This window comes from Pectinophora gossypiella, chromosome 17 (genome assembly GCF_024362695.1).
Source record: "Pectinophora gossypiella chromosome 17, ilPecGoss1.1, whole genome shotgun sequence".
NCBI lineage: Eukaryota > Metazoa > Arthropoda > Insecta > Lepidoptera > Gelechiidae > Pectinophora > Pectinophora gossypiella.
This window is the reverse complement of record NC_065420.1, coordinates 14,515,696-14,533,225: the sequence shown is the minus strand read 5'-3', so window position 1 is coordinate 14,533,225 and position 17,530 is coordinate 14,515,696. Positions and strand designations below refer to the sequence as shown.

The following is a 17,530-nucleotide window of genomic DNA, read 5'->3' as shown; positions in this document are numbered from 1 at the left end:
ACACACACAGCCACTCCTGATATCCATCCTAAGATATTATATTATGATAAACTGTCCGGTGACAGGTACCACCCTATATTACATCGTTCACTTGTAACCACACTTGGATACACTTACCCTACTTACTATAAATGTCCAATCTCCTCCCGTCTCTTTGACCAAACAAATACATCTCACGCTCGCCACCCCTATCGGAGTGGGCAGATCCTAACGTCACTAGAAAACGACTGTTACATCTTCTAACGAATTTTGTCTCTGTTCACCCCAATAGCGGAGTCTGTCATGAATTTATTATATTATGTAGCATTCATTTAAACGTACAGAGAATAAATACTGAGATTCCAGTAATCTATTGTTATAATTATAAATGACATAATATAGGGTGTTAGTGATATCGTAACGAATACTGAGGGGTGTGATTCTGCTCATGATTCTGAGTTAATACTAAGTGGAATTTTCCGTCGCAAAAGTATGGAACTGAAAATAATTTAAAAAATACATTAATTTTACGGCGGGAAATTCCACTTACTATCAACTCAGAATCTTGGTCTGAATCAGCCCTTAAAGTTTTCGTTACGATGTCACTTACACCTGTCTATAACGATTACTATAGTAGGTGTTGCCTTATAAATAAATAAAATTATAAAGACAATAAGAAGGTACAACACGATGAACTTATTCATGATAGGTATAATGGTAGGTATACCTATCTATAATATGTATAATAGAACTAAACAAACGACCCAGTCACAATAGGCTACTTGACAATCTAGTCGAATGACATACTTTTTACGAAACGTCAAAACGAAAGTTTTCTTAGGGTTTTATATGGAAATATTGTCCTATGACGTCATCAACAAAAGCGGTCTAACGTCGTACTCATTGTTACTTAAGTAATTCATAAATAAAATTCGAAAATAAGTCGAAAAGTAAAATGAGATAGTTTTGATCATCTTAGACAGGCTTGTATTTTAGATTAGCATTTTATAATTTGTCTTTGACCCAGTCAAACACGCTATACCCTCACTAGATATTTACTTTAACTATAGAGCAATATGTTCCTTTGTTCAGAACAGATATTCGCAACCGAACTATGACTCCACTTGATACCATTGTAATAATTTTGCATTTAACTTAACACGTTGACAGTCCAGTGACCCATATACGGGTCATGATGGACTGGCTCCATACGTCCGTGACCCATACATGGGTCACTAAGAAACGACCAGGTACGTACTAAGGGCGAGTGCTCCACTTGGATTCTGGGTAACTTAGCAAAGGTTGAATATGCGGGACTTACAAGGCAGTCAAAACATTTGGTATGGGGACTGTCAACGTGTTAACCATAGTGGCTGTAAGTAGATCAATTATTCAATCCCTCGCCTTACAAGAACTCTTTTTATGGCTTATCCATCCAATGACACAAATAAAAATGCAAATGATTATTATTTATTTGGACAATCGTGACGACAAAACAAATGACTGGCCGACAGACAGAGCGTTTTCCAGAAGGCCGTCACTGTGGTCAAATTCAAAAAATATCTTTATTCAGTAGTTAACATAGTTACACTTTGAATCGTCAATTTTTACATAACGAACGTCTCATCCGCCTGAAACTACTGCAGCTTCTCACAACCTGTATAGCCGGGGAAAAGAAGCTGCTAGAAAAACCTCGGCACAGGGCCCTACACGTTCTTTAAAACAATATCTCTATAGGTCCTCTGGTACACCGGCTTGCTTCCTAAACGGGGAGCTCCAATTCGAACCCCGGTACAGGACTTGCACCAATGACTTAATAAATTAACCTTAAGTGCAGTTTTCACGAACATAATTGCCTCCACCATTATAGACGGAGATACGGCTCGCCTCTCATCACGTTGGTCTATCAGAAAGCTCGGTGAGGGTACGTAGTTTATCTTGCGTTGTTTATCTTGGTTTGTCTGACTACCCCAATTGGGATATAGTCGTGAGCGTGTCGACTCGCGCGAATGAACTAAACCTAATCATAAGCTGCTTAATTGACACTAGAAACAAGTTACCTAAATGTCGGCTACTAGAGATGGTATTCGCCAAATCCTCACAATGTCGTGTTTCTGTAAATTGTCGCGACTATTGTTATTTCATACCTCGGCGGGCTGCGTACTACTCTTTTCAACAATTTCAAAGGGACAATGAATGGACGCGTCTATAGAATACGGCTAGATGATCTAGATTGCAACAGCTTTCAAAGGAATCGAAATTGCATCAATTTTGCCAGTTAGAAATTGATGAAATAAACCACGTAATTTTTGCTAAGTAGATAGAAGGCAAGAAGGAAGGCAAAGAACATGACCTTACATGGCACAAATTAAAGAGAATGCGAACGTCGTAACTTATAAGGAAGTCAATGAATTGGTCTTTGAAAGACAAGAATGGAGAATGCTACACTGACAAGAACGTGGATCTTAAATTAATGATGATGAACTGAATTACTTACATCATCATCAAGTCAAGTATTTTGTAATAATTAATTACCTACCAACATTATGTCGGGCACATAACTTCACGACCATAATCCGTAACGTGAAGGGCAGAGCCACAACAAATTATTGGCCAATCACCTTTTCAAGTTGAGATGAATAGTTTTAAGAAAACCTAAGTACGTCGGTACCTATCTATATTGATAATTTATAAAATGCAGTTGCAAAATCGTGGAATACGCGACTTAAAGTCACAATAAACATAACAACAGCCATATTAAACCGATCAAAAATATAACACACGTTATGTCATAAGTTCCTTGTACCTTACTGCGGGCAATAAATACCACCTAGGCGAGGTAAACACAGGCCAGCCTGGAAGATTTTGCGAAGCAGGTAATGACAAGTGGGCTGGGCACGTAGGCACGTTAATTGGGCGCAATGGACACTGCCCGCTGCCCATAAACGAACGGGCGTGGGCTGCGACGCACCGTCTAACCCACGACCACAGGCAAGACCCCTCACTTTCAACCAGCTACCGACGTTTTCCCAACGAATTGTAAGCCAAAGGGAGGCGAGGCAGGTCGTGGGAAGCTGGCCGCAGTGCGCGGTTGGATGTCTCCAAGCCGATTGTCTGCCCGCCGAGTTGATGTGTACATTCTCAGGGTTTTTCTGGCGTCCGTCTAGCTCTGCTCGCTCGTCGAAAGCGTTTGTACTTTCGCTGTTTGGGAAATTAGAGAAATGCCCACGTTGCTGTTGAATGCTTTTCAAATGGTAGGTGATACAGGTTCTTACGAAATGCTTTCTTCAGTAGATACCTGCCTACTTTAATCTGAATGTATATTCGTTATTAGGCATTTGTAAGTGTTAGTCATGCGAGATTTACATAACATAATGTTGAGGTAAGTGGACACTAAATAGGATAAGCGCTCTCATCCACGTATTTACAAAATAACGACAAATAAACTAAGAATGCTCCTTTACCTTTACTTACAGGCAAGTAAACAACATAGTTAAGACCCAACTGCCGATTGTGTCATGTTTCCTACAACTATCATAATCAGGAACTACATAATCATCCAATCAAAGTATTTCATAATGAAATCATTGGCGACAATCTCGCAATGTTACGAAACGATGACTGTACCGAGAAATGTGTCGCAGGTAACGTGACACATTCTACTAAACTAATCCGCTTGGATCCTTGTACATCCTGCTCGAATATATCTAAGTTCGTTAAGAATCCAACTCCGAAAACGGCATTAGATGTACCTACCTAGTACGGCATCTATTTCGGTCCTTGTCCATCGGGAGCCGTGATACGCCGCTATTCCGGGCCGGGCAGGTTTTCGGGGAATGTCAACAAACGAACAGGCGCGGGCAGCCAGCCACTCATTCAATGAACTCTATGCATGCGTCGCCGGTGGCGGACCGGTCCCGAGCGGTATTCATAAAAATTATGCTCCCAGAGACTCAATGGAGTGCCGCTGTCTCGTCGCCTCGCCCGCGCCTCGCGCCCTGCTCTTTGTCAGCTCCTTTATGGCGCTCGGATCGTCACGTATTTTTAATCCGGCTATTTAATGGTCCGCTTCATGAAATAATAGCCACTGTTCTTTTTGTTCGATATTCTTGGCTAACTGTTGAATAACTTAGCACTTTCGTTGTACGCGGAATAAACTTAATTATGAGTTATGATACATTTTAACGGACCATTGAGTAAGTTTCACAGCGTTTGAAGTTGAACCGAATGTAATAAAGGCAGGTGTAGTTACATAGTAGTTGCACAAGTTTGCGAAAAGTAGATTCGGCTCGCGTGGGCCGTGCGTGCGACGTGCGCCCGCGCCGACCTCCTGCTCTTTCCGATCATTGCACAACTAAATCACACGAACTGATCTAGATCGATACTGTACTGCCCTACACTACAATCCACTACCTGTAATAGATATAACCGACTGTCGGTCGGGTCGGCCCACTAATATTAAGATTCTTACTCTTTATCTGAAACTAGGTCAAGATTATAATAATTAACAAATGTTTGCGTTATCTTCAAACTTGAAGATTTCTATTTTTCGTTTATTATTTACGACTTGGCTATCTAACTTATTGTTTACTAGATTATTGCATCAAAACAATCGTTAGATACTTGATAACATAACTGACTAGGTAAGGAGGTACCTGAGACTGCACACGAATGGAATGTAGAATGAAAAGCAGTAGTTAAGGATTTAGTTTCGTATAATTTTCTTTTAACAAATGATCAATAGAAAACTGTATAATTAACAATGTAGCGTCTTAACAGATAGTTCAAAATTATTAGCGCTGTAGGTAATATTTTACAAATACTTTGGAATGTTCATATAAACAATCTCATATGAATATACAATGTGGACTCCACCATACAACCACTTCTCATACAAACTGGCAAAGCTGTTGAAGGGCCTGGTTCCTGTCCTGCGGACTGGCCCGCGTGCCCACCTGCTCTGGACAACAACACTCGTGTGACAATGAGTGGCTGCGTGCAGGACACATGCCCAGTAGACCCTCACGCGGGGCTGTTCCGCACGACAACAAACAAGCCCCTACAACCCAGCATGATAAATTGATGCCAAAATACGTCAAATACATGAAATCGCCATCACTAACGGGACAGAAGGGTCTAGTATAAAACTACATCAATTTATCAATGCCAGGCTTACCTCTGTGATACTCACAGCCTATTAACAAATTTACTATTTTTTTGTGTCCCTCTTGCAATCTGCACTGCCATACAGAAGATAGTTAAGACTACATGATTAGTAGGCCTATCCTGTAACTTAGACAGCATCAGTAGACAACTGAGACTCCAGAATAGGCCTGAAGGAATGAGTAGAGAGCGAAAATAATAAAGATTTCCTGCTACATATTGGACAATTACAGAAGCATTACAGATACAATTTGACAATATTTACATACAATTAATTATCATTAAATTTTATTATTCACAAGCATATTCAATCTATTATGAATGTACAAAAAATCTTGACAGATTGTACCCAGTGTGTAACAGGTAGTGTGTAGCAGACGAGACAGACAGTGCACACTGCAGAGGAACCAGTTTTATACACCATCCAATGTAGTATTTCAATTTTTACATAATACAAGACAATAATGGAGATTCATAATGAGATTATATTTGGGAATATATTACGCGAGGCCATGCTTAGCAGGTGAAATGAAAAATGCAACCGTTTACCGTAAGTTAGGCTCGGGTGCCGCTGATCATCCAGCGCCCTCGGCGCGGCCACCACGCCGGCCGCCGTGCCGAGGGCGCAGATTAACTAAATAAAGCAGTCAATAAATAAACGATCATAAATATCTAATAAATACCTACATAGGCTATATTTACACAAGCCATCATCAAGGGCACATCAGCCTTTAAACATATAATACAGCACTATCCCAGCGGGATAACAGGTATAAATTAAAAAATAAAGTAAAGCTGCCGGCTTAAGACTCGTATTACACAATAATACTGACACCAGTAAAATATCCGCAAGATGGAATGTGCCCGGGACTACGCTACCTGGCCAACGCCGGCCACTCACGCTGCACACGCATCAATTCATCACAATTCTATTGGTATAGAATGGAATAATAATACAATTAACATTGATTCACAAATACTAGCAATGTAGTACACAGACAAGGGACCTGCCTGGTACTCTCTGATTATTCATAACATTTGCTACATTAACAAACATAACATGCAGTGTGTGCACCCACCAAGACCTTGGCTGCACACACCGCCCTCCAGCCCACTACAACAACTTCTAGTCTAGCTGTGTTTACAGGGAAACTTTGTACATGAGAACTTTGCTTCTGACATAAAACAGGTAGAGCAGAACTTGCATCCTACAGGCATTTAGAGGGCAGACACTCCTGTACCTTGTGATACAGTGCTAACAACAAAACAACATATAACAGCTCTACTTAAGCGAGTAGCGTAGGTACATGGTCGTCGTTCACATCCGATACACTGAATACTAACAATAGGATAGGTACTATTCACGGATCAACACTGGGGAGACACTGAAATTTTACACTCAATCAAATACTGAGACTGATCGGAACGGTATATACAAAAGAAATTCCTCGAAATAAATTATAAGCTTCGTAAAATAATTATCACATAAATTTTTCTTATATCTTCCGTTCGCTCCACATAACTTAACACATAATCTATCTATATGTACACGAGATACAGTATAAACAAGAGTTCTATGAGGCGGCTAGTGCGGCGCGGGCGGCGCGGGCTGCAGGCGCACGGGCCCGCGCGGCGCCGCCACGGCCACCAGCTGCACCTGGCCGCGCTCCTCCTGGAAGGGCGGCGTCTTGCCGCGCCGGTGCAGGCGCACCCACGCGCCGAAGCAGACTAGAATGGCGAGGAACACGGCCACCGTCGCGCCGCCCGCTATCGACGCCGTCTCCATCATCAGGTGGCGGCTCGTCAGCACGTACGAATCGTCGAGGTCCTTGAACTCGCATCGCTGGCCGACGAACCCGCTGCGGCACTCGCAGTTGTATATCCGGCTATCCGAGATGACGACGGTGAAGCAGACGCCGCCGTTGAGGCAGTAGTACTCCGAGTAGTCGGGCTCGCACTTGTAGGTGGGGAAGGTGACGTTGAGGCGCGGCGGCGGCTGCGGCCGCGGCGGCGGGCCGGGCCGCGGCCGCGCCACGCGCGCCGGCCGCTTAGAGATGGAGCTCGAGCACGCGCCCGCTCGCGGCACCAGCGGCGCCAGCAGAGCCAGCGCCCACACCACCGCGCACCACACTACCAACGATTGCATTTTCCGCACGATCCGGAGGGTCGGCGCTCGCGGTACGTGCACGATTTTGACATTGGACGGTGACTTATACGAAATCCGAGAGGCGATGACATGACCGCTTTCGAATTTCGAACCCGAACCCTTCGCTCGCATCCGCGTCGGCGGTCCGCCCAGACATGTTTCCTGTGTTAACTTTTTTTTCACGTCGACGATCACTCGCTCATGACGGAGGCGCGGTTTCTACGAGATATCGCATCGATCCCTCCGCGGGCATGTCGAAAGTGAAACACTGAACTCGGTAGACACTTGGATGTTCGTGGTTTACAATTATTCACGGAGCACATACACACAATGTCCCGTTCGAAACGATACACACAAAATGGTGCTGAGCGGATCACAAGCACACTTGCGCTCGGTGAGTTGTCTATGCGCGACTGACGGCGGGCGACGGGCGACGGGGGCGTCTACTGCATCCGCCATCTGCCGACGAGAATGAATGCCGTGAACTCGGCGCCTCCTGTGCGTGTGTGCGCGTCTCGGCACGTCTCGCATGGGGAAAATACGCTCGTATGCGTCATGTGCCCACTAGTGTGGGTAAACTTTTTTCATTTGTTGGGCGGGATTATGAACAAGAACTCGGGAACAAGTATTGTAGTGTAGACTGACGATGAGAGTAACTACATTTTCTCCTCCATTTTGAACCTTAAATCCACTCATTTATGAAGTTGAGTTCACTGATTTAATTGCATACCTTTCTGCATTCTTATTTATAAATCTGAAGACATAAAGCTACGTTTAATTAAATAGGTATCCGATTTAGCATTAGGCCAATCGAATCCAGTTTTACCGAACCTATAAGCATTATAAATAATACATCATCATCATCATCATCATCATCAGCCGTATGACGCCCACTGCTGGGCAAAATAAATAATACATATATGACTCCAAATAAGTTTGTAATCCTTTATTTTCTTTGACAATTTTAGCCTTCCGCTTTAGTTTACTTACATAAAACTAACTTTTGATGTTTGTAACAATTATGACAGTATTAACTTGAAATCAGTCATTATCAAAAGCGTGTCAAAAAATATATTCTTAAAAGCTACGGATCTGTCGTCTGTAAGTGGTCTAGCTAGTATGATGCACATGCACATTATTTTTTCATTTGGTATGATTTTCAAAAGCCATGTGTCCAAACACGTAAAAAAAAACAAAACTGTCATTGCAAAAGTCCGTTCAAACTATTAATTCACAAAAGAGTGTTAAAAAATGGTTAACTATTTAGTTAACCGTAACATATTTATGTAAGTTGAATTATGTACTACAGTAAAACAATAGCGTAAAACAAAATATACATAAAATTAAAATGCCGACGCACTGTGATAAAATAAAAAAAGCACTTATAATATAACATTAGGGGGTTTTTTTAAGGTCGACATTTGGTATTTGAACAACATCAGGATTGCGTTTTTTTCGTATGTAGTTTACGCTTTAAAAATGTAAGGTAGAATAACAAGATCAATATTACATTACACTTCATTAAAAAAGAGAAAGACGTAAGTTATTGTGTTGCTTGCTGCCACCCAGTGCCGCATTAAGTTTAAAAAAAATTGCTCGCTCGGTTTGCAACTTTGCATTTGCCAGATTTGCATCCTTTCCAAAAAATGTAGTTTATTTATATTTATAGTTTTTTACTGACCACAATATTGGTAATTAAGTGGTTAACATGTCCGAGTCTTCTAAATCTAAGTCTTCATTGAACCTCAACCCGTCTCCAACATTGCAATGCAAAGATCTTCATGAATATCTTAAGAGCCGTTCGGCGCAGTTTTTAGAGACTTTATACAACTATCCTACGATATGCTTGGCAGTTTACAGGTAAATGTTGCTTATTTCTTTTATTTCAGTCATCTTGTTATTCAATCTACGAGGGTTGTAATGTTTTGAGGTTAGGTTATGTATGTGATATTTGTTTGTTTATTGCAGAGAATTGCCGGAGTTGGCTCGACACTTCGTCATCCGTTTGCTGTTCGTTGAGCAGCCGGTGCCGCAGGCTGTGGTTGCTTCCTGGGTGTCTCAGGCCTATGCCAAGTAAGTGTTTCTCATCATCAAGATGTATGTTAGGTGTATCGGTTGTGTTGTTGAGTATGTCTAGAAGGTCATCAGAGAAAAACAAAGATCCACGCAAAATAAAGGTCAGTGCTCCAAAGAAAAGTATATTTTCTATCATCTTGTTATTCATTCTATGAGTGCTCTTATGTTAAATTTCAGAATTGTGGGACAGCAGGATGAAAACGAGTATATTTCTTAACAAACTTGTTTATTTCCTGTTTTACCAATTTTACGCCTTCAACTCAAAAACCACCGAGCGTCATTCACCTATCATTCTGCAAATCTCTCTTCTCTCTAGCTCACTCATTACTCTCTCCTTCTTTCTTTACCTTCTCGCATTGGTGACTACTAGTAACAATAGGGTTTGGATTTCAAAAAGACATTCGGTCTTAAGAGTTTATTATATAAGGCATTATCCCTATTCTAAAATAAAATGTATGTTTGTATCTATATCTGTTTTTTCGTAACTTCTAAACCACTTTGAATTTAACAAATGAGGTTTAACTAGAAGCATCTTGAGTGTCAACTGGTTATAGGCTATGTGACATGACACTAAATGCATTGTGGCGCTGTTTAGCAGTCATGAACGGATAAATAACATAATAATAATTGAATTTTTTTCTTATATTTGTTCAGAGAGCAGTCAAAAGCATGCGAGGCACTGTCCGAGTTGTCGGTGTGGCAGGAGGCTCCTATCCCAGGGGGCCTGCCCGGCTGGATCCTCGCACAGTCCTTCAAGAAAAACCTGAAGGTGGCTTTGTTGGGAGGGTGAGTTATTTAAGTAATAGCATAAGTAGATACTCTGTTATAAAATATTTTCCTACAAAAAATATCATATTTCACCTATCTGCTGCTTTTAGTAAATGTTTAATTTAAAGAACACTATGATATAAAGTAAGTGCACAATTTCTTAAGAGCCATCTTTAGTATAGGAGTAGTTTTAAATGTCAAATTCCTATGACTACCTGATCATCAGACTCTAGATCCTTCAGTTACAACTAAGAACCTACTGGCGAATATCAGTTATCAAGCAAAAAACCTCTACCAGATCAGACCACCCATTCTGAAGCTACAATGGCGCAGACAAAGGGGCGAAACTTTTAATGTGGCGTCGGGCAAAATTGAATCCATTTATCACTTAATTTCAATTGAACTTTGCCAAAGTATTTATATAAATCCTTTAACAAATGTTCACCTCTTGTTTACTTAGCAATTAGAACATTGATTGATCACTTTAAACAGGCTTCTGATTTCTAGGTTAGCATTTTTATAAAGTTTTTTTTCCTTTGTTCTTTTGCATGCGATGCTTACCTTTAATTAGTTACGCAATTAGATATAATGATTTAAATGTATATGAAGTATGAATATATTGTAGTAACTGTAGGTGTCCCAAATAAATATAAATAAAAAAAAAAACATAAAGATGCCTTGTAAGAAAAAAAGATTCTAACTTAAACATCACCACAGCGGTCGTCCATGGAGCATGTCATCCTCATTGGAGCCAGATGGCAAGGCTCGGGACGTGGCGTTCCTGGATGCGTACGCGCTGGAGCGCTGGGAGTGCGTGCTGCACTACATGGTGGGCAGCGCGCAGACGGAGGGCATCAGCGCCGACGCGGTGCGGATACTGCTGCACGCGGGGCTCATGACCAGGTCACTATTTTATGTTTGCCATAAATTTTATTATAACCAAGTTACTTAATGACAGACCTCCATAATATACCAGTTATGCCAGGATATGGGGTCCGTCGGTGAAATCAGGTGAGTTTATTTCATTTTTATAATTATTTTTATTTCTTATTTTTGTACCTACTAACACCTATGGATCCAAATCCAAAATTCATTCAATCATACATTCATTTATTCATAATTATCTAAAACACTGACTGTTTCTTTATGAATAATACTCATTGCAGAATCTGTGACCATGTCACATTTACTACACAATTCTTGGAACAAAGTACTGAAACCTAATATACTTAATACAATAATAAGGAATTGTATCTGAATGCAGTTATCATCTATTTCAGGGACGCAGAAGACGGTTCGGCGGTGATAACTCGCGCCGGCTTCCAATTCCTACTGCTGAGTACTGCTAAACAAGTGAGTATTCGAAACACGAAATTTTGTTGAGAACGAGTTTAAATGAATCATTTTTTTATAATTTTAAAAAACATTTAGAATTAATAATATTATAATACCCACTGTAAAATTACATTTATTTTTTATTCCTAATAGGTATTCGTATTTAATATTTTTCTGATAATCCTTATATAAATATTTTTTTAAATGAGAAGTGTAGTTCCACGGTTGAAAATCCATTTCATACCATCAGTTGTGGTTCTGTCTGTCAATGACGAAAGTCAAGCTAATCACTAGGCCATCTTTTATACTCATAATAATAATCATAATCAATCATTTATTTGCAAGAACACAAAGTTAAAGAACTTATTCTAAGTAAAACAGTGCATGTATTCAACCTGCAAGCAGGTGTGCAAATATTTATATACTTAATTATATTATTATTAAGACTTATTCTTATAGTTAAAGAATTCGTTGACACTATAAAACACATATGTAATAACCATTTAGTTAAATCATGCTTAAATTCTTTCATATTTAATTCCTTTAAATTTTCAGGTAAATTGTTAAAAATTATGACACACATGTTATAAACATTTTTTTTTATAACTACGCACGACAAGGAGTCATTTACTTGACTGTAAATGTATGCGCAAATGTCGTTTTGTTATTATTTTTTTTAATTTTAGATGACTTGCTTTGGTGTGGCCATTTTAAACCCCCTGATATATCGGCGATGGCATTGATAAGGTGTGTAATGTCGTGGTCTACAGGTATGGCTGTTCCTGCAACACTACCTGCACACGGCAGAGAAGCGCAGCCTGAGCGCGGCCGAGTGCCTCGCCTTCCTCTACCAGCTCAGTTTCAGCACGTTGGGCAAGGTAACTAGTACTTATAATAATAATATACATAAACACCGCACGTTGGTCTAACAGAAAGCTCGGTGAGGCATACCCGTATTTAGCTTTAGACCTAGCAGTTCGTTCATGTTGCGATGGATGTACATCTAATTAGATGTTCCTCTAATGTGATTTCCCAATCAAGGAATTACCTCATTAGGAAATCTTCTACTATTTTGTGGATTATGAGGTTGATTACCAACCTCCTCAACCCTTGTGCCAGGGTTACTATTGAGCATGGCTCATCTAACGACCACGACTTTCATCAGTAAGTAACCGAAACTAACGGCTAAAAAGAAATACCGACTTGAACGAGGCTTGAAAGATGTACGCGCACACTCAATATTTTTTACGGTTTGCTCAATATTTACTCTTCTTCTATTGTGTGGGTTGTGAGGTGGATTACCAACCCCATCAACCCTGGTGTCAGGATTACTATTGAGCCGCCAAAGGCCCCTGACATAGCTCATGTACCGACTACTAACTTACATCAGTAAGTAGTAACCGGGACCAACGGCTTAACGTGCCTTCCGAAGCACGGATAATTTCAATAGAAGAATAATGTTTACTCAAACCCACATGTGGTTTAATAGTACTTTAAATACGCTTACCTTAGTGGCGTCGACTAATATTTGTGTTTCTAATTAAAACACATAATAACGGGTTCTTACCGCGTTTAAATCAGGGATTTCGACACTGTTGCAAGTCAAGTGTTGTTGTCATCCCGTGATCATGGCACTTGCAACAGTGTCGAAATATCGGAAGTCTCATATCCCTGATTTAAACACGGTAAGAACCCCTTATTATGTGTTTTAATTATGATAATAACCGCGTAAACCTAAAACAATGTATTTGTGTTTCTATTTTCAGGATTACAGTACAGAGGGTATGAGCAACAACATGCTAGTGTTCCTACAACACCTGAGAGAGTTCGGACTCGTGTACCAGAGGAAGGTAACCTATGTTCATTATTACCTGTCTAGTGTTCATCACATAGTTCCGGCTCGAACTATACTAGTGTACAAGAAATGTCAAGTAAATATTCAAATTCAAATTGCTTTATTTGTAAGAATATAGGTACAAAATGATCTTATAGCTAGGATGTCCGCCATATTCGACCTTATAATTCAGGTATACAAATTAAAATTATATATCATGCATTATCATTTCACGTCAATTCAATAAATTAATATTATTAATAATTATAATTAAATCTGTAACTTAAGTCAGCTAGTAAAAATTTGTATCAATTCATAAAAAACAATTACATTAAAAATCATTATTATACATTTCATCAAAGTCAACTATAATAAAAAAAAAATCTCGCTTCTACTGCGAACATCTCGTTCTAAATAATCTCTATTAATCAATTAATCAATCTTATTTATGTTCTAGTTTTAAATAATCAAACAAGTGATTTTGTTCGCGTGAAACGCTAGTATTAAAACTATAGAAGTTTCATACAAACTTTGCCGTCCCTTTTTTCTCCTTTAGGGGTTGAGTTTCGCAAATTCCTTTACTTTTAGTAAGTTATTTATTAATTTAAGTTAACGTTTATTTAGTGAGCATCTTCTTTGTTTTCACTGTAACGCGACAATATATCCACTTGCGACTGAGATTTCGCGATTTTTCTTCGATTATTTCTTTTTTTTTCGACTTTACGTATATAGATTTTAAACGTTCACTGTGCAATGTTTGCAGCGTAAGGCGGGCCGCTTCTACCCGACGCGGCTGGCGCTGAACATCACGTGCGTCCGCGACGGCGCCGCGCTGGTGGCGCCGCTGGAGCCCGGCGCGGCGCGCGGCGCCCGCGGGTACATCCTGGTCGAGACCAACTACCGCGTGTACGCCTACACGCAGACCAACCTGCAGGTGGCGCTGCTGGGCCTCTTTACGGAGCTCATCTATAGGTAATTATCAATACAGAGACCAGGTAGGTCTCTGAGAGACCTGTGTATTACATTGTATTTTATAATTATAAAGGAAGATGAGTCAAAACGTCCCCCTCCACCAACAGATTCCAGACTCATTCGAAGCGTCTTAGCGAGTCGATATTTTTGTTATATGGGTTTCTCGAAATACGCGGGGTGTAGTCTGAATTCGGGTTTTTAAATATGATTTTGGGTACCTCCTGGTACATCATTGTTTCAAGTTTTAACCAACAGATTAAGGGTTGCTGTTTTGAACCCCATGGATTTTGAAGCTAAAACTAATTGGTAGTATTTTTATAGATTCTAATGACACTACTTACACATATAAAGTATCTGTTTGAAGGGGGGAAGGGACTCATACAATTACAGTCATTGTTCTTTAATTAAAAAAAAATGTTATTAATTTAATCCAAAGGAATTGCACTCTGTGCAACTCTGGTTACTTCGTACATGAATCAGAATATATTTGTAGAAAACATACTTATCACGATCATTATTAGAGTGGTTAGAGCGTTGCGCTCTCGATCTGAGGTTCCGAGTTCAATTCGGCATTGTCGAAATCACTTTGTGTGACTTTTCTTTATTTGGCTAGGACATTGCAGGTTTCAATCACGTGATTGTCCGAAATGATGCTTGATAAAAAAATTACCTTATTCAATATAAGTATGGTATCGTTTTCAGGTTTCCCAATTTAGTGGTAGGTGTACTAACACGAGAGTCAGTGAGACAAGCGCTGCGCGGCGGCATCACGGCGGAACAAATTATACACTATCTGGAACAACACTCACACCCACAGGTATGGGGGATATCTTTAAAAGTATAGTGTGATAAATGAATCTACAAGACAGTTGAGGTCTCAGTATATATACTCTTGCGTTATATTCAAATAATTGTCACCTCATGTGTATTAAAATATGTGTGCGTCAAGCTAGCGGCCACAAAAAAAAAATGGGCACGAAAAAATAATTTGACCATACCAAAAATTAATTAGTACTCTTATTAAAAAAAAATAGTACCTGTTGTAAAAAAATTAGTACCATCACGGTTCTGGATTTATAGCCATGTTTTATTGCACTTGCTAACTTGACGGTGAGCGAAATTTGGCGAGAGTTAACGACAAGGTCTTTCGCTTTGATTTAAACGACAAAAATTAGTACCGAAATAGTACCCACCCCCTGCAAAATACCGAAATTAGTACTTCAACGGTTCCAAAGTTCTTTGAACCCGCTGGCTTGACGTTTTAAAAATACCTATTATCTGGGGAACGTTTGCATACTTCAGTTTGTAACTAATGTCAATAAACTCGTATGAAATAGTACTCATAATTTGGACCTGATTCTCTTTGTAGAAATATGTCAAAAAGTCAATATAACCTATGTCATACATTTGTTGTTAGGGGGCTACATCGAACATCGCTTTTATACATCGCTATTTATGTTTGAAATCACCACATGACGACACGCCGCTCAAACCACCTTCAGTGCACTAGGCGTCATTTAGCAACTAATAAAGTTGGCTGTTTCTTTCAGATGCTGAAGTCAGAGACAGGCGGTATCCGCTCGTCTTCACGGCTGCCGCCCACTGTGGTGGACCAGGTGCGGCTGTGGGAGAGTGAGCGGAACCGATTCACGTACACCGAGGGCGTCGTCTACAACCAGTTCCTGTCGCAGGTATGATCACACTATCATAAAGGGTTAAAAAGGCCACATCTAATCAATCCATCTAAAAAGCAATATTGGTATTTGACATTTGTTCGCATTGCGCACTTACTTTTGGGCCGATACTATTTAGTTTGCCATCGACACGATAAGAAGAAATTGCAATGTTGATTTTTTTAGATGAATTGGTGCGGTGTGAATGAATGAAAGAATTGACCTCACCCCTCTGGGACTTTAGTCATTCACATCTGGCAGCACGCGTACACGGTATCGCCTCGTCTCGCTCCAACAAATGACTGTTCTGAATAACTGAAAAGGATAGAAGCATAGGAAAGTAACGATGAGATGCTGACAGATGTGGTTTCACCCCTAAAAAAGAGCGCGCGGATCATCTGCCTCGTTCCCCCGCAGGTGGCACACTGTAACAATGATATTTTTGTAGGGAGTGTCTTATGCTTGGCTATTCCTCTGTAATATAACCCACATTTCCATGTGCAGGCGGACTTCGTAGTGCTACGCGACTACGCGCGCCAGCAGGGTGTGCTAACCTGGCAGAACGAGCGCTCGCGGACCATGGTGGTCACCAGGCAGGGGCACGACGACGTCAAGAAGTTCTGGAAGAGATACTCCAAGAGCTCGTAGTACTAATTGGAGCATGGAGTAAACAATACTACATATAGTAGGGACACTCTCCGTCCCGCACCGATTCAAGCCTGATCACCCCGCCTGCGATTTGCGTACTCACGTCCGTAAGGCGCGAGTAAAGAGCGCGCATGGATTGTCTGTCTCGCTCGGTACACTGTTTCTGAGTAAGAACGAGATTTTTGTATGAAGTGTCCGCGTTGTGGTGACGTGGTAGAATGAGCGTTAACGCACCATGATGGTCACCAAGCGTGATTACGTCAAGAAGTTCTGGAAGGGATACTCAAAGAGCTCGTAGTAATTGGAGCCAATAAACACCGCGTATGGAAGGACCCGTATCCCTTGCCCAGCGATACGGGTGAAGACCTCAACGGTTGCAGAGGCGGAGATGGGAGCCATCGGTACGGCAATGCAGGACGGAAGAGGCGACACAGGGACTGTAACCTCGAACCTGATAGAGGGCAGCAGTAACTGTCAGTACTATTATGTTTGTGTCATCCAAGCAGGAACTTTACGCTTTGAGAGGTCGCCCAGGGTGCATAAGATGCTCACCCCTAGAGGCACCTGTCTCTATGTTACAGAGGCTGAACTGAACAGTGAAGGAGTTAATGGTGCAGATTTGGGTCACCACCAACTTAGCTTTAATGTAATTTGTCGGAACTAAAACTAGTTCTATCTCTTTCTTGCACTTATTGTAAGTGAAGGACGGCATAACGTAAGAGCTGTCAAACTAAAATTAAGTTTGTGTCCGCCCGAATAGGTACCATTATAATGTAACGGCGCTATGCGTCATTGTTCGTTAAGTTATATGATTGTAAATAAATATACGTATTTTTATATTTAATTCCATTTTTGAATTTTATTCAACTAAATAAGAAGCTCGGTGGCGCAGCGGTAAACGCGCTCGGTCTGCGATTGTTGAAGTTAAGCAACTTT

The 17,530-nt window shown here is 40.6% G+C and overlaps 2 protein-coding genes across 2 annotated transcripts; one reads left to right on the top strand and one right to left on the bottom strand.

The window, feature by feature from the left end:
- Window positions 1–4,676: 4,676 nt before the first annotated feature.
- On the bottom strand, window positions 4,677–7,782 carry LOC126374734 (protein spitz-like). Its single transcript, XM_050021475.1, has one exon. The coding sequence runs from the start codon at window positions 7,418–7,420 to the stop codon at window positions 6,728–6,730; it is 693 nt and encodes a 230-aa protein (XP_049877432.1). The 5' UTR covers window positions 7,421–7,782; the 3' UTR covers window positions 4,677–6,727.
- Window positions 7,783–8,865: 1,083 nt separating this feature from the next.
- On the top strand, window positions 8,866–17,443 carry LOC126374720 (general transcription factor IIH subunit 4). The gene is made up of 11 exons (XM_050021454.1): window positions 8,866–9,148; window positions 9,257–9,361; window positions 10,019–10,150; window positions 10,850–11,035; window positions 11,413–11,485; window positions 12,238–12,345; window positions 13,234–13,317; window positions 14,065–14,273; window positions 14,976–15,090; window positions 15,824–15,964; window positions 16,451–17,443. Exons 1-11 carry the CDS (start codon window positions 8,997–8,999, stop codon window positions 16,592–16,594), a joined length of 1,449 nt encoding a protein of 482 aa, XP_049877411.1. The 5' UTR covers window positions 8,866–8,996; the 3' UTR covers window positions 16,595–17,443.
- Window positions 17,444–17,530: the final 87 nt, after the last annotated feature.